The sequence below is a fragment of the Saccopteryx leptura genome, chromosome 5 (assembly GCF_036850995.1).
Source record: "Saccopteryx leptura isolate mSacLep1 chromosome 5, mSacLep1_pri_phased_curated, whole genome shotgun sequence".
NCBI classification, from domain to species: domain Eukaryota; kingdom Metazoa; phylum Chordata; class Mammalia; order Chiroptera; family Emballonuridae; genus Saccopteryx; species Saccopteryx leptura.
This window is the reverse complement of record NC_089507.1, coordinates 208,033,010-208,054,240: the sequence shown is the minus strand read 5'-3', so window position 1 is coordinate 208,054,240 and position 21,231 is coordinate 208,033,010. Positions and strand designations below refer to the sequence as shown.

Here is a 21,231-nt window from a genome sequence, read left to right as displayed (position 1 = left end):
GTGGTATTCTTACCCCAGTCACTGCCTCCCCCACAACAGGATTTGAGAATACCATGCTTCCAGTTTCTCTTGTTGGTTCCCACCTGGGACTGTGGCTTGGGAGCTCTTAGCGTGTCCATCAAGGAGACGGAAAAGGGAGCTTGTCACTTGTTCAGGGGTTTTCCTCAGGGCCTCCCCAGGCCAGCAGTGAAGTACAAGAGCACCCTGTCCAGGGGAACAGGACGTCTGGTGCCTGGCTGCTCTCTTGGGTAGTACTGGTCCCCGGCCTGGGAACGGCCACACTGAGAGGGTGGGGCTCCGCAGGCTGGGGAGGGAGTGGGGGGCAGCTGTCCCGGAATGTGTGCTGGTGGGGGTGAGGGCAGACACTGTCTCAAAAGGGTAGAACTGAAGAATTCAGATCGGGAAGGGGAGGCCATCTCTAAGGGTCGGATCTGGGCTTCCTGGGGAGAAGGGTGGAGAGTGGGTGAGTCCCCTGTCGCCTCAGAGTGAGGTCAGAGTCCAGACTTGCACTGGGGCCTTGAGTCCCAGGAAGCAGGAGGAGGACAAGGAGCTGGCTCGGCTGGAGCTGGCACGGCCCGGAGGGAGTGCGGCCAGACCGAGCGGCTGGCAGGCAGCAGAGGAGGGTGCCCTCGCAAGCCGGCCTCTGAGGACAGCCCCCTTCATTAGCAGGGGTCCCCAAACTTTTTACACAGGGGGCCAGTTCACTGTCCCTCAGACCGTTGGAGGGCTGGACTATAAAAAAAAACTATGAACAAATCCCTATGCACACTGCTCATATCTTATTTTAAAGTAAAAAACCAAAATGGGAACAAATATAATATTTAAAATAAAGAACAAGTAAATTTAAATCAACAAACTGACCAGTATTTCAATGGGAACTATGCTCCTCTCACTGACCACCAATGAAAGAGGTGCCCCTTCTGGAAGTGCGGCGGGGGCCGGATAAATGGCCTCAGGGGGCCGCAGTTTGGGGACATAGAACATCCCCAGCCTGCTACTGAGGGTCGCTTCTGCTGGGGCTTAAGGGCTGTCCCCACTCCCCCTGGGAGGTAGCAGGGCGGGGGGGGGGCCATAACACAGAAACCAGAAAGGGGGGGCTACAGGCCTGGGGTACCCAGGGAGCTCCCCCTGGGAAGCCTCTGCAGCCGCCACTTAAACCCTGTCACGAGGCCCCTACTTAGAGGCTCTGACCGTTTCCTTGGAAGGGGGAGGCCCCAGGTGTTTCTCCCTTCCCCTAGCTCACCCCTCCTTGCTAGGCACCAGTGCATGGAAGCTGGCGGGCATGGTTCGTGCCTGAGACCACACTCCAGGGCAGAGCACTGGCTGCGTGTCAGGTGCCCTGACAGTGCACGTGCGGTCACCACTCACCCGGTGCTCAGTAAGGACAGCTGTGAATCAAGCCAGGAGACCTTGTGCAAGGGTTAGGTTTGGGGTGGGGAGAGAAGGAGGTGTGTTAGGAGGATTCTACAGTTCCTAGGTCACGTGCCTGTTTGGAGGCAATGCTAGTAGCTGATTGAGAAGGTGCCAGCGGGTTCAGGTAAGAAAGCAGGGTCCGGTCCTGTGGGCTGTCTTTGAGGCGAGCAGGTGGAGACGGCCTCAGGCAGTTAGAGGGGAGGCTCTGACGCTGCCGGTGGAGGACGGGGACAGCTGTATGTGTGGTGTCTCTAAGAGGAGGCACAAGGCTGCGGGTGTGGGCGACGCTGACTAAGGTAAGGACAAGGGAGCGTCGGGAGAGGAGAGAGCCTGACCTTGCTGACAGCCAGCGTGGAGTAGGGACAGGCCTGGGGAAGCAGGAACACCAGGAGAGCCGGTGAGGGAGAGAGGCCACGGCAGAGCTCCAAGCAAGATGGAAGGTGTGCTCCACCGTGTTGATTGCTCCGAGTTTCTGGAAAGAGGAAGAGAAAACAGTCACTTAAGCTGAGGATGCTGGTCTTCAGTAGTCTGAATACATTGGGGGGGGGGGGGCATTTCAGATCCTGGACCGTTCTGGGGCCTGTCCTTGCTGGGCCCTTGGCCTCCCTGTCACTGGGGACCTGGCAAACAGGCCATCTACAATTTGGGCAGCACTGGCCTGCAGGGGAGGCAGAGGTCAAAGTGCACAGGACCTCTGTCCCTGAGGCTGCCCATGAGCTGCCTGGGGGTCATCTGTTCTTGGGCAGAAAAATTGGGACAAGCCCCTTCTCTTTGCTTCGACCTTCCCTTACTGTGGTGTTGCAGTCTGGTGGGGGTCCCTCTCCCTCCTCCCTCCTCTACGACACTGAACAAGCTTCCTGTCCCCCAACAACCAACTGCTGCATCAGTGCTCCTGCCGCTTTAGCTCCCGGGGTTCCCTCTCTGTGGGGGCCAGGTCCTCCCCGCCCTCTGTCCCAGTGCACCTGCTCAGTGTCCCCGTGCTCGCTCACCACGGACGGTGTCTCCCTGCTGTCCTCTCCGCAGGGCCTCAGCTGCTTCCCTGCCTGGCTCCCCGGGCAGGGCCCTTCTCAGGCCAGGAACTCCAGTGCATTACTGGTCCCATTCAGCCGGGGCCCAGCCCAGGCCTGGCAGAGTGGGCAGGTGTCTGCAGAGGATGGAACGGGTCGATCGTCCTGACAGGCAGCTGCTCGGCTCTCCCAGCTCCGGGTTCTCTGGGAAGGGCCTCCTTTCCCTCTTCCCTTGGGGCCTGGGCGTGCTGTGCCCACCTGGGTGTGAAGGGTCTCTGGGCTGCCCTTCTCTGCATACCCATGTCGGGCATCAGCTGCTGCAGGGTCACTGCAGAGGTCCCAGTTCTGCCATGAACCACCATGTGACTGATGAGACCCGTGGGAGCCTCTATCCTCACTGCTTCCAAGAGGAGTCATCTAGAATCTGGACTCGAGAAGACTCGTGTGCGCTGGTGAGGGTCCCTTCTCGCTGTGACCTGAGCTGTTGGTACCAGGGATGTAGGGTCCTGTGGAGAGGATCCGCAGACCCATCCAGCTGACTGAGTGGCGTTTTCCTGTTTATCAAGGTGGGAGGAGGACCGGATGCTGAGTCAGGCCTGGCTGCTCTTCCCGATCAGGTGTTTGGGAATGGTGACTACTAAACCAGGCAGGGGCAGAAGCTGACCTCTGCCCTTGGTACACCTGGGACTCCAGGGCCAGCCAGGGTCTTCCTGTGGGCATCCTGGGCAGGCTCTGTTCCCCTCTTCCCTGCTGGTCTGGTTCGAAGGCAGCTGCTACACAGGAGGGGGAAGGAGACAGCTCAGCCTTGCTTTCCCGTTGTTACGTGACCCTAGGACCCTGGGTCTCTGAGCTGGGATTCATGTGTGTAAGGTTGACGTAGAGGCCTCCCCACCCCTGCACTTCTGCTTTCCTGTGCTGGAGCCCGGTGGGCGCTGCTCTGGACTGAAGGTGGGGTGGGAGGTTAGGGCCTCAGCAGAGGGGAGTGGCGGCCTCTCACTCCTAGAAGCCGTGGTGTTCAGTAGGCAGCTACCCGGGATCCGCTGGCCAGCCCGTGCGCCGGCTCCTTTTCCGCCTGTGCCCGGTCCCGTCTGTCTCTGTGGCACCGCCATCCTTTGCCTGCAGAGCTGTGACGGCTCTGTGTTCCTGGTTAGGACAGGCATCCTGGGGTGCAGAGCCCCTTGGCCTCTGGCTCCCTGTGAAGGAGACTGGGAGTGCAATGCCTGCCTGACCCTGGGGGTGCTGTGCAGGGACCTGTGTGTGGGGTGGCCGAGAGGCGGGGCCAGGAATTGGCTGGAGGGCAGTTGCTTCTCCTTGGGGCTTCCCTTTGGTATCTCAGCATCCCCTGGGGGGAAAAGACTAAGCTCCATTTGTGTCCCCTTGGGCCCTGGTGGGTCACTTCTTTGGAGGGTGCTGAAGTGGTTGGCTGACTTGAAGGGTAGGTGCTCGAAATGGTCCCGTTTGCTGGCTGTGCGTGGGGAGGGTGGTTGGTTAGAGAGCATTTCTGGGAAGATGTGTGCACCTCTCCTGACCCCCAGGACCCACCCTTCTGATCTAGTGGCCGAGGCTTGGCACTCAGACGGGTGAGGTGCTCAGGGAGCCCTGCCTCTTCTCTTCCCTCTTCCTCTAAGCTCCATCTGCTGGCTCGGCTCCCACTCGCTACAGGAGCCATTGTGCAGACACTTCCCATTGCAGACTGCACCAAGCTCCCAGGGGCCACGTCCACCCAGCTGTGCCTGGCCCTTTATCCTGTCCCCATAGCTACCTTGCTGACCCTGCACTTGCGCAGTTTGGAGTAGCTCCGCAGCCTTCGCTGCCTCCTTTAGATAACGAGCTCTGGCGTGGAGCTCTGTTTTCCTTCTTGCTCCTCAGCTCTCTGCACACGTTGAGGTCTCCTCAGGACCTGGGTTTGAGGAATGGAGAGAAGAGTCCAAAGTGGTTTCTTCCCCGGGCAGCCCACAGGCCAGGGAAGCACTAAATGGTGTGACAAGTCATGGCCACCGACTGTGCCGCTGGCCCGGGCCTGGCGGAGAGTTGGGAGAGCAGGTGGCCCTGGCATGGGCAAAGCCTAGAGGAAGGAAGGAGTGCCGAGAGCCGGCGGAGGGCTGGGGTCTGTGGGCCCGATGCCTTGACTGGACTTGGACCCTTCGGGACCAGGCCTGGCTTTCCTCACTCCCCGCGATGCCTCTGCGGGGCCAGGCCGGTTCACACCCCACTGGGGACTCTGGAAGTTCCCAGAGGGCAGGGGCCTGTCTGAGTGATATTCACCAGTCAGACTGTCAAACTTTAAAGACTCATATTCACCGTGAGTTGCAATTTCTTTAAGTTGTAAAATGTTCATATTTATATGCGTTTTTACGTGAATAATTTTCATTGGAGTTTACATCAGTTAATTCACAGTTACAGTTTTAAAGGGAAAACTCGAGATTATTTTATTAAAAGCACATTTCATATCTAGAAGTCTGTCATATGTACCGTTTCCTTCTCTTTTTCTGTGTGGTGGTGGTTTTCGTGGCCACATCTTCGTGTTGGGGGCTGTAACTTTCGGGATGTCCTCCAGTCCCTTTATTGTACGCTCACTTTGGTGTGTTTTCCCCTCGGCTGGGCCGTGCTCTGGCTCCCAGCTCTCCCCCACGTGGCTGCCCTGCCTGCTGGGTGGGTACTGGGCCAGAGGTTGGGGACTGCTGCCTGTGTAGGGCCATTTGGAAAGTGGCTTCTTTGAGGGCAGTGGACACTAGGACATGGGTTCCTGACTAAGAAACGAGTCTAATTTAGGGTCTTGGATGTGCTACTTGGACTCCCTCTCCTGCTTCCAGAGCCTTCCAAGGTCAGGGTGAAACCGTGTTCCTGCCCCTGAGGCAGGGGGCTGGCTTTCTCAGGCCAGGCTCGTTGAGGAACCGGAAAAGTCTTGGTGTCCTTCTTTGCCACCTGTTATTTTGTTTGTTTGTTTTAGATGTCGTTTATTGACTTCTTCAGAGAGGAGGGAGAGAGAAAGACGGGAGGAGTGGGAAGTATCATCTTGTAGCTGCTTCCCGTTTGTGCCCCGGCCGCCCTGGCAAGCCCAGGGCTTTGAACCGGCAGCCTCAGTGTTCCAGGCTAGCACTATCCACTGCGCCCCACAGGTCCCCTTTTTCTTTGAGACTCTCACTGTCCTGGCACACTGCCTGGTCGGCAGGGCTGCTGGCCCTGTGCGCACCCTGCAGGGTTGTCCAGTGCCCGGGCAGGAGGAGGGCTGGGCCGTGGCTGGGGAGCCAGGTTCTGAGACAGGAAGCGGCCCAGGCTCCAGACTGGCTGCCTGCCAGGGAGCGTGTCCCTTTCATGCCCCCTTCCCGCAGGGCGGTGGGCCCTGTCCTGAGGTGGGGCCCACTCCCACGGAGGCAGCGGGCCCGTCCGTGCTGTCTAGCTTTCCGGCTCCCGAAGGGCTCAGTCAGTTCTGTGGCTCAGATGAGGAGCCTGAGGCTTGACGAGAAAGGGATAGCCAGTCCTTGTGCATCCAGAAGGCAGTCACTGTTCAGATCTGTGTGACCCAAGCACTTGGCTTTGAGTAACCGCTGGTCTCTGTGGTCTCGGGCCAGGAGCCTGTCCCTGGGCCGAGAGGAGGGTCTCCCTGCCTCATGGTCAGGCACACTCCGTCTCGTGCACTTGGCCTTGTTCAGAGCCTGCCGGCAGGCTGCAACCACTTCTTTCTGTGTGGAGACCACAGCAGTCACCGATCCTGGGTCACAGCGGTCAGGGCAGGCCCAGGCCACTTCTGCGTGGCGCTCTGCGTCGCCGTCTGTCTGCAGGGAAAGGGTTTCGGGACGCCTGTCCTCCCTGCAGCCTTCACTTGACCTGTGGCCTGCTGGAGAGGAAAGCAGGCTTGTCCAAGGCCCGCGCTGGGAGCCTGGAGACGGGACTGGACACTCGGTCTTTGTGATTTCAGCCCTGCTAGTCCTGTTCTGGTGCCCCACCCTGTGCGGGGTGGTGGGGCCCACATGGCCACACTGTGGCTGCCGCAGGCCCAGGAAGTGGCCTCTGGCCTGGAGCACATCTGCGTGCACTGGTTTGAACTCGAGCCCTGTCATCGGATCCCCTGTCCCCAGCCTAGCAGGCCCCTCTCAGGGCCTCGGGCTTTTCTTTGCCCCCACGTTCCCCTGAGCATGCTCTCCCTTAGTGGTGCGGTGGGGTGAGTGCTAGGTAACGGGTCTGTGGGAGTCAGCGGTACTGCTGACCTCCTGCTCCTCCCTCCCCTGCCCTTCCAGTCCCGCTGCAGGTCTGGCCCAGCATGCCTCCCCCAAACTAGTCTCCTCTTCACGGTGACAGTCCTGGGGACCAGGCCCAGTTCTCTCTGGGAAGGGGACCCAGCTCTATTTGTTCTGTGAGGCAGAGGATGGGGGTGTGATGTGGCACAGGATGTGGCTTTTTAGAATCTAGAAGAGTGTCTCACGCTAGTGCCGCGTCCTCGCAGCCTGCTGTTGGCTTGCTGGACTTGGGAGGCCCCAGGGCCAGGCTGGTGCCTCCCAATGGGGCAGGTACAAGAGACCAGGTGTGGCCAGCAAGAGCTTGCGCAACCTGGAGCCTGGCCTGGAGCTGCTCCGTGCCCACCTCTCCTGGGTGGGCACCAGGTCTGCATCTAGTCTGGTCTGAATGGAAGTGTGCCCAGGGGCACAGGGCGGGGCAGGGTTTCGTCCAGGGCTGCCGTCTGAGTGTGCATGTGTCAGGTGGCTGCATGTGGCCTGGCGGCAGGCTTTGTACTGACCCTTTCGCTGCCAGGCCGCAGACTGCCTCTAGTGCCCAGGCTGTAGAGCTCACAGGCCTTGCCCTCGGCCTGCCTGCATCTATGTGCAAGGCTGCGGGCCTGCACCAGAGAGGTGGGGGTGGGGGTGGCGGCAGCTCTGTGCCGGAAGAGCACGCTGGTTTCTGTTTCAGAGGGCAGGCTTTGTAGCAGGTCTACAGTTTCTCATCTGGGCATTTCCCCTGTTCAGCTCCCCTTCCATCCCTGGAAATCCTGTCTTTCTGGGCTGGGTCTTTGTGACTCGGTTTTCCCGCTCCATGAGTATAGCTCCGCCTTTTAAAGCTCCAGGCCCATTCTGTTGCCCTCCCCGGCCTGTGTGCCTGCCTTTTTCATTTGTTCCCTCAGTCCCTGAGCCCGCACTGCCTGGCCGAGGGGAGGGGAGGTGTGTGCACACGTAGTACCGCTAGGGTCCAAGGGTATGACCACTGCAGGGCGGCACTTCCAAGTTGGGTCTTGGTAAAACTAGAGACTGGTAGGTAGACAGTCCCTGGCTGGGAGCCAAGATGAAATGGGGGACAGGAAGGTCCTGGCCGTTCATGCCATTGGTCCAACTAGTCTGGAGGGAGCAGAGATAGGAGGGCAGAGCGAGGGTAAGTCATTGAGCCTTATCACGAAGAGCCTTGAAGGCCAGAAAGAGTGTGTTCTCCTTAGCAACCTGGGGAGGGGCCGGAACACCGCTCGGTGAGGGTGGGAGGACTTGGGAAGGTGGCTCGTTAGCAGTGGGGGAGGGCAGCCAGCAGGGGAGTCAGGGCTTTCAGCTGGAGAACCGAGCCCGGGGCTCTGCTGAGGGCATCGGAGCAGGCCGGGTGGGATCAGGGGGGTGTAGGGGGCGCCCGGGGTTGGGGCGAGAAGCCTTGCCACTGCTCAAGGTGGGATGGGTGGGCCCACCTGTGGCTAGAGGGACGGGGACCTTATGGCCTTCCCGCCAGGGTGGTGTGCGGTTTGTCCTGGAGGGCCCCTGGGCAGAGGCTGGCCCTGCGGCAGGCTGGCCCTGTGGCATGCTGGCCCTGCTCCTGGCCCCATGCCTTCCAGGCCACTCTGAGTTGGAGCATTTGGAGAGGCTCTAAAGCTCAGGAGTGCTCCGAGAGCTGTCTCTGGTGGGTCAGCCAGGCTTCCTTGTGACCTGATCCTCCCCAAATCTCTCTTTATCTGGCCTGGAAGTTCTGCTGCTTCCTGTCCAGGACGCGTGATTGGGCCGCTGTCTCCGGGCCTGGGATCGGAACCTGTGTGCCCAAACCTACTGTGGTGAAGGAGTGGAGTGGGCACCGTGAGCGCCTGCCACGCTGCCTGCAGGGCCAGGAGCTCCAACTCCTAGGACTTGGATCTTACAGCACCCTCACGGTGCTGCTTTTGGTTACCTGGGTTCCCAGATGAAGAAGCAGTGAGGTCAAAGGAGCTGTCACTCTGCTGAGGTCACACAGCTCCTGCAACCCGAGCTGGGGTTCTAGTCCAGAGCCCGTGTGTGTTTTTCTACCTCCCTCCCCTGCCTTCTAGAGAAATTCAGCCTAGCCCTTCGCTTTATAGCTGGTAAAACCCAGACCGTGAAGAGTCAGATGAGTCACTTGGTGTCATTTCTGGAGTTCAGCCAGGGCAGATGTCTGTCACTCAGGCGTGTGCGCTCCTCATCTGTGCTGTGCCAGGGCCAGGGCCGTGGATAACCAGGGTAGGAAGCGGCCCGTGGGCAGCCACTGCCTCAGGGGATGAGTGCCCTTGCTGAGACTTGCTCATGGATGACTTGGGGGGTGGGCCATTTCAGGGGTGCACCAGTTCTTTGGGCCTGATCATCTCCTCCATGGATCCCGAGACTCGGCCATCTGGGCCTGCCCAGCCCCACCCTTCCCTTGGTCCTGTACAGTTAGGTTTGTGCACTTTGTCAGGAAATGGTCCCCATAGAGCAGCCATGGGTCCCCATTGCTCTCTCTAGAGCCCAGCTTTTGTTCCAGTCGGTGTGACTTGCGTTTTCAGCAAGGGAAGGGGCCCAGGGTAGAGCTCCCTGCTCCCTGAGACCCTTGCTCAGACCTCTGCTTTTAGCAGAGGCCGGGCAGTGGTCGTGGTTCCCTGCCTCTCAAGGGGTCTCTTTTGTGGACCCTCTCTGAGGAAAAGTGTGTAGTAAGTGAGGAAACCAGGGTGCTCTTGTTTCGGTGCTGAGTCTTGGGGACCCCAGCCTGACCTTGGCCTCGTCTCTGCCTTCCTAGTTGACATTCGCGAAATCAAGGAGATCCGCCCAGGAAAGACGTCACGGGACTTTGATCGCTACCAAGAGGACCCCGCCTTCCGACCGGACCAGTCCCACTGCTTTGTCATCCTGTATGGGATGGAGTTCCGCCTGAAGACCCTCAGCCTGCAAGGTGGGAGTCCTTGAAGGGAATGTCCCCGGCCCCAGGCTCTGTGGGAGGTGCGTGTCCTCAACTCAGCTGTCAACCCTCACACAGCCACATCCGAGGATGAAGTGAACATGTGGGTCAAGGGCCTGACTTGGCTGACGGAGGACACACTGCAGGCAGCCACTCCCCTGCAGATAGAGAGGTGGGAACTGCCCAACTCCGGTGAGGGATGGGGGCACTGAGCTCCAGGGGGCGGGATGCAGGGGCACTGCCTACTGATCTCGCCCAGCCAGGCCCTGGCTGGGGAAGTGGCCCTCACTGCAGGCTTCTACTTCCAGGTGGCTGCGGAAGCAGTTCTACTCGGTGGATCGGAATCGTGAGGATCGGTAGGTCCTGAGCTGTGGCCGTAGCCCAGCGGGGTGAGCTGGGCTCCCACAGCAGTAGCCACGGCTCAGAGCAGCTGCCTGGAGAAGCAGAGGTCCCAGGGAACCTGCCTCAGCAGGGCTCGGGGCGGGCAGGTGGTTCTGGCACAAGTAGCTTCCTGCAGAAAGCCCTCTGTTGGCCCTGGTGCAAGTTGGCAGGAGAGGCCAGGGACAATAAGCTGTGTGCCCTGCCACTTGAGTCAGAGACAGGAAGTGCAGAACTTGCTCTGGTGTCCTGGAAAGAGGTCAGGGTGGCTTGTAGTGTGTGTGTGTGTGGGGGGGGTGCCTTGAAAAGCTCATGGTTTAGAGGTCATGGTATGATCGCCAGAGGGCAAAGAAGATGGGCACCCCGACCAGGGCATAGTAAGGACCTTTGTTGCTGTGAAAGTGATGGAAAAGCATGGAGGGTTGGGAAGGGAGGTGTGACATGACCTGACTTCAGTTACATGGACTGCTGGCTGCTAGTGGAGAGTCCAGGGCAACGTCAACACTCAGGGCGGAGTGGGGAGCGGGAGGAAGTTGTGGGATTGGGGGTGAGAGAGAGAGAACTGGAGGATGACAGCTTTTGGCCTGAGCTTCTGGAAGGGTGGGGCTGCCTTTGACAAGTGGGGGAGACCATGGGAGGAGCACGTTTGGGGGGTTAGCAGTTCATTTGAGGGGTAAGGTACATGATTCCCTTAGATGTCCAGGTAGAGATGTTAGTAGGCGGGTGGGCAGAAGTTGGGATAGAGATGTTATGTGGGGAGCATTTAGATGATGTGGAAAGCAGTGAGGCTGGAATCACCTGTGGGTATGTGTAACAGAAAAGGGAAGTGGGGCCCTGGCCGGTAACAATGTATGGACGTCCTGGGTTCAATCCCCAGTCAGGGCACACAGAAGAAGTGAACATCTGCTTCTCTCCCCCCAACCCTCTTTTTTTCCTCTTCCCCTCCTGCAACCAGTGGCTCATTTGGTTTGAGCGTGGCCCCAGGTGCTGAGGATAGTTTGGTTGGTCTGAGTGCATTAGCCTCAGGCACTAAAAATAGCTCAGTACTTGAACATTGGCCCAAGACAGGGTTGCAAGGTAGATCCTGGTCAGGGCACATGTGGGGGTCTGCCTCAAAACAGTGTGTCTGTAAAGTCATGGTGCACTTTTGACCGGTCACAGGAAAGCAACAAAAGACGATAGAAATGTGAAATCTGCACCAAATCAAAGGAAAACTCTCCCAGTTTCATACCTATTCTGTGCAGTTCGATGTGGGCTCACGCACAGATTTTTTAGGGCTCCTTAGGTAGCTATCCCGTATAGCCTCTACAGACTCATCACTGACTGATGGCCTACCAGAACGGGGTTTCTCCACCAAACTGCCGGTTTCCTTCAACTGCTTATCCCACCGAGTAATGTTATTCCTATGTGGTGGTGCTTCGTTATAAACGCGCCGATATTCACGTTGCACTTTGATCATGGATTTGAATTTAGCGAGCCACAGAACACACTGAACTTTCCTCTGTACCGTCCACATCTCGACTGGCATGGCCGTGGCTGCTCCGCTGTATACACGGTGTTACGTCATCATCTGCGCATGCGCACATGCTGCCACATCATCCTACAGAAACTGGGTTTCCTTTTATTTGGTGCAGGTTTCACATTTCTATCGTCTTTTGTTGTTTTCCTGTGACCGGTCAAAAGTGCACCATGACTTTACGGACACACTGTATTTCCCCTCCTCTCACCTTAAAAAAAAATGGGAAGAGGGCCAGTGGCTGCTCCTGGGCTGCTTGGATGGTGGAGGTTGGAGAGGTAGGGGAGTTTGCCAAGCGGCCTAGCAGCTTGTGAGGTAAGAGGAAAACCAGGGGTGTACTGTTCTGCAAGCCCAGAGAGAAGGGAGTGGTCAGGTGTGCCGGGCCTTGTCGAGTGTGGTGAGGACTGAGAGGGGCCCCTCCCCAGACTTAACAGCACAGAGGTGGTTGTGGTGACCTGAGACGGGCAGGGAGGGCTCGGGGTGGATGGGCACATGGAGGGTCCTTCAAGGCTTTGCTGTGAGGGGAGCAGAGCAGAGGTGCCAGGCGCTGGGGAAGTACACAGGGTAAGACGGGGGTTTTCAGTGGGAGAGAGCGCAGCTTGGTTGTACCACTGGGGCAGAGTCCACGAGGAAAAGCTCAGCGCTGCAGCGGTGTCCCGCCCTGACAGCTAGCTCCGGTGCCTGTACAGAGCCAGCGCTCTGGGCAGCACTTGTGGGCACAGCCAGGACCACCCAGTACTGAGCCGAGTTCCCCGGGGAGTTTGGGTGCTGCCTGAGGCCCCTGAGCAGACTAGAGTGGTGCTGGTGGGAGGGGCCTGAAGATGGGCTTCCGGCCCCCACGCCTGACCCACTGGACTGGGCCTGGGAACTCCTTGCTTGCCAGAACCATGGGCTTCCCTTTGCTCAGGGCTCTGATCCAGCTTCACCCTCAGGGCGCCAGGGACCAGCACAGTGTGGTTTACCTGTCCAGGCCCAGGTGGACTCGGCCCACAGGTCAGAGGTCATGAGAGGTTGGGTGAGGCCATTGGAGATGTTCATGTTTCCTTAGTATATCAGCCAAGGACTTGAAGAATATGCTGTCCCAAGTCAACTACCGGGTCCCCAATATGCGCTTCCTCCGAGAGCGGCTGACGGTGAGGCTGCGTGGGCTGTCTGCAGGGTGGCGGGGGCCCTGGGAGCCGCTGGGCCTGACCGGAAGGCCCGTTGTCTACCCTGCAGGACCTGGAGCAGCGCAGCAGCGACATCACCTATGGGCAGTTTGCTCAGCTGTACCGCAGCCTCATGTACAGCGCCCAGAAGACGGTGCATGAGCCCCCCGCCCCCTCTGGGGCCCTTGCCCCTGCTCTTCCACCCAGCCCTGCTTGCTTCGGCCCTGCTGCCCTGCCTGGGGGATTGGGGGTGCCATCTGCAGCTCTTCTCCTCTTGAGGCCTACCCCCACTTGTTACCTTGCCTTCCCGAGAGCCCCTTTCCCGTGTGGCCCCCCGGGGCTCTTGCTCTGACCAGGTTCTGTCTCCTGCAGATGGACCTCCCCTTCTTGGAAGCCAGTGCCCTGAGGTTTGGTGTGAAGTGGGGAGGGGGGCTGTCCCCTGGGGGATGTGTCATGCAGGTGGGCGACAGTGGGATGGGGCGCTGGCTGGGAGCTAGGCCCTGCCTTCCCAGGGGCCCTGTTGTCTGGGGACCATGTAGCCAGCTGGCCGCCAGGCGCTCCCTTCTCTCCCGCAGGGCAGGGGAGCGGCCGGAGCTCTGCCGTGTGTCTCTTCCCGAGTTCCAGCAGTTCCTTCTCGAGTACCAGGGGGTATGGCTGGGCCAGGATGGGGCCGTGTCCACGGAGCGGGGCTGGGTTCCTCACTGGCCGCAGCCTCTTACGTGCCCCACTCCTCCCGTCCCCGTCAGGAGCTGTGGGCTGTCGACCGGCTCCAGGTGCAGGAGTTCATGCTTGACTTCCTCCAGGACCCCTTGCGAGAGATCGAGGAGCCGTACTTCTTCCTGGATGAGGTGAGGCCTGCCTTGCACCTCTTCTGTCAGGATGGTTGGGGCAGCCCGGAACCGTGCTGGGTGCCACCTCGCTCCCCTGTCCCTTCGGTCACCCCGGGTGAGACTGAGCACCCTCTCTCCTTCCCCACCCCCCTGCCAGCGGACGCGGTCAGCGGCTCAATTTTTCTTCCCTCCCCCGTGTGTCCCTGGACAGTTTGTCACCTTCCTGTTCTCCAAGGAGAACAGTGTGTGGAATGCGCAGCTGGATGCCGTGTGCCCGGACACCATGAACAACCCCCTCTCCCACTACTGGATCTCCTCCTCACACAACACGTGAGCGCTCCCTCGCCCCTCAGCCTGGCCTGGGGAGGGAGGGCCCCCTGACCACCCTGCCTTTGCTTCTCATCCAGGTACCTGACCGGGGACCAGTTCTCCAGTGAGTCCTCCCTGGAAGCCTACGCGCGCTGCCTGCGGATGGGCTGCCGCTGCATTGAGTGTGCGTGAGGGCCGGGGTGGGGGGTAAGGGGGAGGCCGCCCTCCTGCCGGCCTGACCGCAGGTATGTCGCACCCCAGTGGACTGCTGGGATGGCCCGGACGGGATGCCCGTTATTTACCATGGACACACCCTCACCACGAAGATCAAGTTCTCAGACGTCCTGCACACCATCAAAGAACATGCCTTTGTGGCGTCAGAGTGAGTGGGGCTGGGGACCCAGGTGGGCTCGGCTCCAGCTGTCCTAAACAGAAGGCAGCGGGTCCCCTTAAATGCCTCCCCCCGGTCCACCTGCTCCTCCTTCATCCTCCCTCTCCTGCTGGCTTGAGCCGTTGCTTCTCACCGTTCTCTGATCTCTGCATCCTTGTCCCCCTCCTTTCGTGGGTCCCTCTTTAGCTTGTGGAACACAGTCTAGCTCTTCCTGTCCTTAAAATCTACTTCCGTAACCCTGACCTCTTCAGGCCATGTCCTGCCCACTCTTCCTTCACAGCGCAGAGAAGTGTCTGTGACCCGTGTCCCACTGTCCCTGGGACGGGCTCTGAGGAGACCAGCAGTGACCAGGTCACTGGTCTGCTGCCTCACTGAAGGGCTCACAGGGCCTCCCAACAGCTGGATTTGGAAGCTGCTTCTTGGCTTTCCTGACCCCTTTGGTGTGGGTGGGTGCCTCTTGCAGTGCTGGGGACCTCCGCAATGGGACAGCTCTGGGGACGTGCTTCTGCAGCGCCCTTCCACCCGCCGACGGCAGGGCCCCCTCCTGTCCAGGATTGCTCCTTCGGGGCACAGGCTCGGGCAGTTGGCTCCCAACACCTCACTCTGAGGGGCTGTTTGGACTGAATGTTGACCCTGCAGAACTGTAGGGTCTGGGTCACCACACTGGTCCCCTACTTGTAGGTACCCAGTCATCCTGTCCATCGAGGACCACTGCAGCATTGCTCAGCAGAGGAACATGGCCCAGTATTTCAAGAAGGTGCTCGGGGACACACTCCTCACCAAGCCCGTGGACATTGCTGCTGACGGGCTCCCCTCACCCAACCAGCTCAAAAGGAAGATCCTTATCAAGGTAAGGTGGGGGCTGGCGCTCCCCGGCGCCTCTCCACGGCTGGCCTTGCCGGCTGGCGGTCTGGGCCAGTGGTCGGCAAACTCATCAGCCAACGGAGCCAAATATTAACAGTTCAATGATTGAAATTTATTTTGAGAGCCAATTTTTTTTTTTTTTACAGAGAGAGGGATAGATAGGGACAGACAGACAGGAATGGAGAGAGATGAGAAGCTGAGAAGCATCAGTCATCAGTTTTTCATTGTGACACCTTAGTTGTTCATTGATTGCTTTCTCATATGTGCCTTGACCGAGGGCCTTCAGCGGACCGAGTGACCCCTTGCTTGAGCCAGCGACCTTGGGTCCAAGCTGGTGAGCTTTGTTCAAACCAGATGAGCCTGCGCTCAAGCTAGCGACCTTGGGGTCTTGAACCTGGGTCCTCCGCATCCCAGTTCAACACTCTATCCACTGTGCCACCGCCTGGTCAGGCTAGAGAGCCAAATTTCTTAAACTACATAGGTAGGTACATTCCTTATCGAGGTAGCGCCCGCACATGGTATTTTGTGGAAGAACCACACTCAAGGGACCGAAATGCTGCATGTGGCTCGCGAGCTGGAGTTTGCCGACCAAGCGTCTGGGCTGTTGGGCTGGGCTGGGCGAGGAGGCACGGCCCTGGGCCTGGGGCTGGCACTGCCATGTCCTGGCCTGCTCCCCACAGCACAAGAAGCTGGCCGAGGGCAGTGCCTATGAGGAGGTGCCTACGTCCGTCATGTACTCTGAGAACGACATCAGCAACTCCATCAAGAACGGCATCCTCTACCTGGAGGACCCAGTGAACCATGTGAGGGCCAGGCCAGCTGGGACTGGGCGGGGGACAGGTGGTGGGAGGGCCTTCACGCTCCCCCCTTGGTCTCTTGCAGGAGTGGTATCCCCACTACTTCGTTCTGACCAGCAGCAAGATCTACTACTCTGAGGAGACCAGCAACGACCAGGGCAACGAGGATGAGGAGGAGCCCAAGGAGGTGAGGAGCCCACCCCGGGCTGGGGGCTGGGGGCTGGACCGGGGGCCGGGCCAGGCTCAGGGTCACCGAGTATCGTTGCTGTCCTGCACCCCACGCAGGCCAGTGGCAGCACGGAGCTGCACTCCAACGAGAAGTGGTTCCATGGGAAGCTTGGGGCAGGACGGGATGGGCGGCACATCGCCGAGCGCCTGCTGACCGAGTACTGCATTGAGACCGGGGCCCCTGACGGCTCCTTCCTCGTGCGCGAGAGCGAGACCTTCGTGGGCGACTACACTCTGTCTTTCTGGTACACTGCTCTGTGTGCCTGTGCACTGTGGGTGTGGTCCCACCCAGGGAAAGCTGCAGTCCGCTTTGTCTCTGCTCCAAGCTCCAAGTGAAACGGGGTTTCGTCACATGCACTCACGCACACGCTCACACGCTCACACACGCTTCCAGCTAGTGTTGCTTCCCGAAGGGCTGCCCTGTGCCTGAGCTCCTTAGGGAACCCGCCTTCCTTTCTCAGACCTGGCCCTGTGCTTGGGGTGGAGCGTGGGGGGGGGGGGGCTCAGGCCTGCTGCTCATGGCCTCTCCCCTTCTCTCCACCCCCCCCCCCACCCATAGGCGGAATGGGAAAGTCCAACACTGCCGGATCCACTCCCGGCAGGATGCTGGGACCCCCAAGTTCTTCCTGACAGACAACCTCGTCTTTGACTCACTCTATGACCTCATCACGCACTACCAGCAGGTGCCCCTGCGCTGCAATGAATTTGAGATGCGCCTGTCGGAGCCCGTCCCGCAGACCAATGCCCACGAAAGCAAAGAGTGAGGGCCGGGCCGGGGCGGGAGTGGGCAAGGGCCCCGGTGGTGATGGCGTGTCCTGACTCAGGCCTCTCCTCAGGTGGTACCACGCCAGCCTGACCAGGGCGCAGGCCGAGCACATGCTGATGCGTGTCCCCCGTGATGGTGCCTTCTTGGTGCGGAAACGGAATGAGCCCAACTCCTACGCCATCTCCTTCCGGTGCGGCTGTGGTCTGGGGTGCTGGGGGTGAGCGGGGCTGCGGTCGGGCCTCCATGTGACTGTTCTGTCCTTGTCAAGGGCCGAAGGCAAGATCAAACATTGCCGCGTCCAGCAGGAGGGCCAGATGGTGATGCTGGGCAACTCTGAGTTCGATAGCCTCGTCGACCTCATCAGCTACTACGAGAAGCACCCGCTGTACCGCAAGATGAAGCTGCGCTACCCCATCAACGAGGAGGCGCTGGAGAAGATCGGCACTGCAGTGAGGGCGCGGCAGGCGGGGGGCGGGGCAGCAGGCCCTCGAGGTCCCCAAGCTCACTGCTGGGAGACCCAGAACCTCCCTGGCGTGTGGGACAGGACCGGGCACAAGTTAGGCAGATGCAGAGGTGGGGGATCGGCATTCGAGCAGAGAGGTCCCCCATGTTCCAGGTTCAGGTGCCGTGGAGCCCACACAGGGTCAAGGAGGGCCTGAGGCTAGAGGCTCCTTCAGCCGGGTGTGGTGGGCTGTCTGGGGCAGGGCAGAGGAGGCGACAGCATGGGCTTGTGAAGGGCAGAGTGCCCAAGGAAACCCCCGAAAAGGCAGGACCCAGTGGTGCAGTGGGCAGTGCAGGTTTGGACCAGGTGACGGCCCTGGATAGAAGGAAGGCGTCTAAGATGGGAGAGCCACCCTCTTGAGAGTCTGCCATCAGTGGACATGGTGGCCAGGGAGAGGCCTACTGTCCACGGGGCTGGGGTGGGGAGAGGAGGTGTGGGGAGACGGGCTCCACAGCGAGGTAGTGAGCCGCTGAGCCACACGCTGGTGCCTGTGCTGGCTCCCTGCGGGGTCCCGGGTGGGGCGGGCCTCCAGGAAGTGGGGGAGGTTTCAGAGATTGTGGAGAGAGGAAGGGGTGAGGCCTGGCACCTGCAGGGCCCACAGTCGACCAGGTGCCAGTACTGCTCATCTCTGGGTATTAACGTGTCCGTATTCTATCCCCTTCTTAGGAGCCTGACTATGGGGCCCTGTATGAGGGACGCAACCCTGGCTTTTATGTGGAGGCAAACCCTATGCCGACTTTTAAGGTACAGCCTTAAGTCTCGGGGCACAGGAAGCTAGGAGGGTCCCCAGCTGCCTGGGACTCGCGCTTCTCTGCTCAGGGCCTGTCTGTGGTCTTTGTGGAGAAGTGGTGTCTGTGGTTTCCGAGGCCTGAGAGGCTGTGATAGATGTGTGGTTGTGTGCAGCCACAGCCCTGGGGGCCCTCTCCCCGCCCGTCCCTGGGGGTCAGCTCTCCCTGCAGCCTGTTCCCTGGGGTGACCCATTTCCTCCACGGGCACCAGCAGGGCGCACTTGCTAGAAAACTTTTTGCCTCGCACTCCATCCCCTGGTGGAGACCTACCTGTCAGACCTTCTTCGTTCTGACTCCTCTGAGGGCGAGGGCTGTGTGCTAGTCCTGTCTCCCCTCCACAGCCAGGGGGCCTGAGGGAGGTGCCTTGTCTTTATTCCTCACTTTCTAGACTCGCAATGACGGGGTCCTGGCCATGCCCACAGGCGGCCAGGCCTCAGGGGGCACCCAGGGCCCTGCAGACACTCCCTTCCCAGCCCGCCAGCCCCGACTCCGGGGGCAGTCACTCTTCCTGTGGCAGGGGTTCACAAGGTTCTGTTCCCAGTGACATGTTTCAGAACTCCTGCAGGGCAGTGGTGAGGACTGGGACTAGGCAGGCTGCCAGCAGTGGCACCTGCTGCTGCTTGAGCCCCAGCTGGGAAGCCAGGCACATGTGGGCACGTGCGGCCCCAGGCCAGGGTGGCGGCAAGGGTGGCTCTCACTGGAGCTCTCCTTCGCAGTGTGCCGTCAAAGCCCTCTTCGACTACAAGGCCCAGAGGGACGACGAGCTGACGTTCACCAAGAGCGCCATCATCCAGAACGTGGAGAAGCAGGACGGCGGCTGGTGAGCCGGCTCCCCGGGCTGGAGAGGTCTGCATGTGCCCGCAGGGCCTGTCTTGGCCTGGCCTAGGTGGGGGGGCCCTCACGAAGGAGACCCTCCTGGGAGCTTGGAGTGGCTGCAGGGCCTCAGCACCTGTGGCTTCCACAGGTGGCGGGGAGACTATGGTGGGAAGAAGCAGCTCTGGTTCCCGTCCAACTACGTGGAGGAGATGGTCAGCCCGGCAGCCCTGGAGCCCGAGCGGGAGGTGAGCACCACGCCGCCTACACGTGCGGTCGTCACACCCGTGGTGTCCGTGGTCTCCAACATACACCTACCACGTTTGTGTAGTCATGTGCACACCTGTATTTGTCATATGCGACCGACACCCCTCACACGCATGTGTACAGATGTGCTGATGAGCCCGCGGGCTTTGCTTCCCACAGCACCTGGATGAGAACAGCCCCTTGGGGGACTTGCTGCGGGGGGTCTTGGATGTGCCAGCTTGTCAGATTGGTGAGCCCCCTCCTCTTCTGCCCACTGGTCTTCCTTATGCTCCAAGGAGGGAGGCAATGGCCAGCCCCAGAGCCGCCCACCCTCTGAGCTCCCCCATACTCGGACACCCTTGCCTTTGATGCTGCATGGTCACCTCGGCCAGGCACTGCAGCTGACGCTGACAGCGAGCTGCTAGCCACTGTCCTAATGGGTTGGATCACGGGGTGTGGCGGGGGGGGGGGAGTCCAGGTTCGAGCCGGCCTCCCGCTCCTGAGCCCCTTGTTGCCTGGCTGCAGCGTGCTCAGCCGCGGCGGGCCTGGCAGGTGCTGGGAGGGCGGGGGTGAGAACTCCGGGGTGGTTCCAGGGACGGATCTGTCTGACCCTGCCCCGTGGCTCTTGCTCCCCAGCTATCCGCCCTGAGGGCAAGAACAGCCGGCTCTTCGTCTTCTCCATCAGCATGGCGTCAGTGGCGCAGTGGTCCCTGGACGTGGCTGCCGACTCCCAGGAGGAGCTGCAGGACTGGGTGAAAAAGATCCGCGAGGTGGCCCAGACCGCCGACGCCAGGGTGAGGGCCGGCGGGGGCGTGAGCTTCTAGGCAGCGTGTGCGGGAGACATGGGCCAGCGGTAGAGCTGGGGCAGGATGTGCTGAGAACTGTGCGGGAAGTCCAGGTGGGTCCGCTTAGTGGGCAGTTGGAGCCACAGGGCAGAGGTGAGAGAGGTCCCGGGCTGGAAGCAGATGTGGGGTCCGGGGGCTCAGGAGGGTGAGGACTGGAGAGCAGGAGGGGGGCAGCAGGGAAAGCACACAGGCACGATAAGAACCTGGATGTGCCGGTGGACGTGACAGCAGAAAATGGCCTTGGTGACATTACCAAGAGCCGTGGCAGTGGGGAGCGGCCAGGCTGTGGGAGGAGCAGAGGCCACGCAGGGCTGGGGTCTGCGGAGGCATTAATGGCAGCGACTGAAGGAGCTGGCGCCAGAGCGGGGCTGGTAGATCAGCCTCTGAGGACACAGGCCCCTTGCACTGAGCCTGTGGGACAGAAGGAGGGAGGTGCAGGGGGAGGGAATGACTGCCTGGTGCCCATTCGGGGTAGGGTAGAGCAGCTACCAGTCAGACCACTGGCTGCTGTGGACAGTGGGCACCTGTGAGCCAAGCCAGGGGGGGACAGGCACTGCAGGGTGTGTTGCGGGGGGGTATGGACCACGGTCCAGGCTGAAAGCGGGAGAGTCTATGGGGATGGAGCCCCTGGTGGAAGAGGCCCTCCAGGGGTGAGAGGACAGGGAGGGACTGTCGTGAGCCGCCTCTGTTCCTGAGCCGCGGTTGGGAAGTAGAGGGCTACGCTGAGGGGCTGACGTGGTGGGACAATGGTCCATGGGGTACGGAAGACAGAGCCACAGGCCTAGGTCCCCAGTGAAGTCCCTGGGAAACCAGGAGGTGGTCTTTTTGCCTGAGGGAGGCTGGTACCAAATGGTGTCAAAGCGTCACTGGGTAGTGCAGCCAGCCCTAGGTCCCTGAGATGTCACCGGGGCATGGGCAGTGGTGAGGAGCTTACTCCCCGAGAGCCTTGGAGGGCAAGGTGTCCTCAGGCAGGGAAGGGGAAGGGATGGTGCGAGACTGAGGCTAGAGGGCTCTGTCCAGCGGGGCCTGGAAGGTGCAGGGAGGGACCCAGAGCACCCTCCGTGCAGACTGCCCAAGGCGGGCCGGGGCTGCTCTCCTGGGTGGGGCTACAGGACTGTGTGTGTCCCCAGCTCACTGAGGGGAAGATGATGGAACGGAGGAAGAAGATTGCCCTGGAGCTCTCCGAGCTTGTTGTCTACTGCCGGCCTGTCCCCTTCGATGAAGAGAGTAAGGGCCAGGGCCCAGCGGGTGTGCCTGTGTTTGGG

The 21,231-nt window shown here is 60.4% G+C and overlaps 1 protein-coding gene across 4 annotated transcripts in view; it reads left to right on the top strand.

Moving 5' to 3' along the window:
• PLCG1 (phospholipase C gamma 1) overlaps positions 1-21,231 on the top strand; it is a 36,298-nt gene that overhangs the window by 11,572 nt on the left and 3,495 nt on the right. For all 4 annotated transcript variants that reach the window (XM_066387808.1, XM_066387804.1, XM_066387805.1 and 1 more), the window contains exons 3-26: positions 9,387-9,539; positions 9,624-9,717; positions 9,854-9,901; positions 12,488-12,572; positions 12,658-12,741; positions 12,960-12,994; positions 13,163-13,235; positions 13,334-13,435; positions 13,629-13,747; positions 13,825-13,910; positions 13,988-14,108; positions 14,799-14,967; positions 15,662-15,784; positions 15,864-15,965; positions 16,064-16,251; positions 16,566-16,766; positions 16,843-16,962; positions 17,041-17,221; positions 17,941-18,018; positions 18,779-18,882; positions 19,027-19,123; positions 19,302-19,371; positions 19,758-19,915; positions 21,097-21,193. In XM_066387808.1, coding sequence (XP_066243905.1) covers positions 9,387-9,539; positions 9,624-9,717; positions 9,854-9,901; positions 12,488-12,572; positions 12,658-12,741; positions 12,960-12,994; positions 13,163-13,235; positions 13,334-13,435; positions 13,629-13,747; positions 13,825-13,910; positions 13,988-14,108; positions 14,799-14,967; positions 15,662-15,784; positions 15,864-15,965; positions 16,064-16,251; positions 16,566-16,766; positions 16,843-16,962; positions 17,041-17,221; positions 17,941-18,018; positions 18,779-18,882; positions 19,027-19,123; positions 19,302-19,371; positions 19,758-19,915; positions 21,097-21,193 — 2,688 coding nt within the window. The remainder of the gene's footprint in view (positions 1-9,386; positions 9,540-9,623; positions 9,718-9,853; positions 9,902-12,487; positions 12,573-12,657; positions 12,742-12,959; positions 12,995-13,162; positions 13,236-13,333; positions 13,436-13,628; positions 13,748-13,824; positions 13,911-13,987; positions 14,109-14,798; positions 14,968-15,661; positions 15,785-15,863; positions 15,966-16,063; positions 16,252-16,565; positions 16,767-16,842; positions 16,963-17,040; positions 17,222-17,940; positions 18,019-18,778; positions 18,883-19,026; positions 19,124-19,301; positions 19,372-19,757; positions 19,916-21,096; positions 21,194-21,231) is intronic.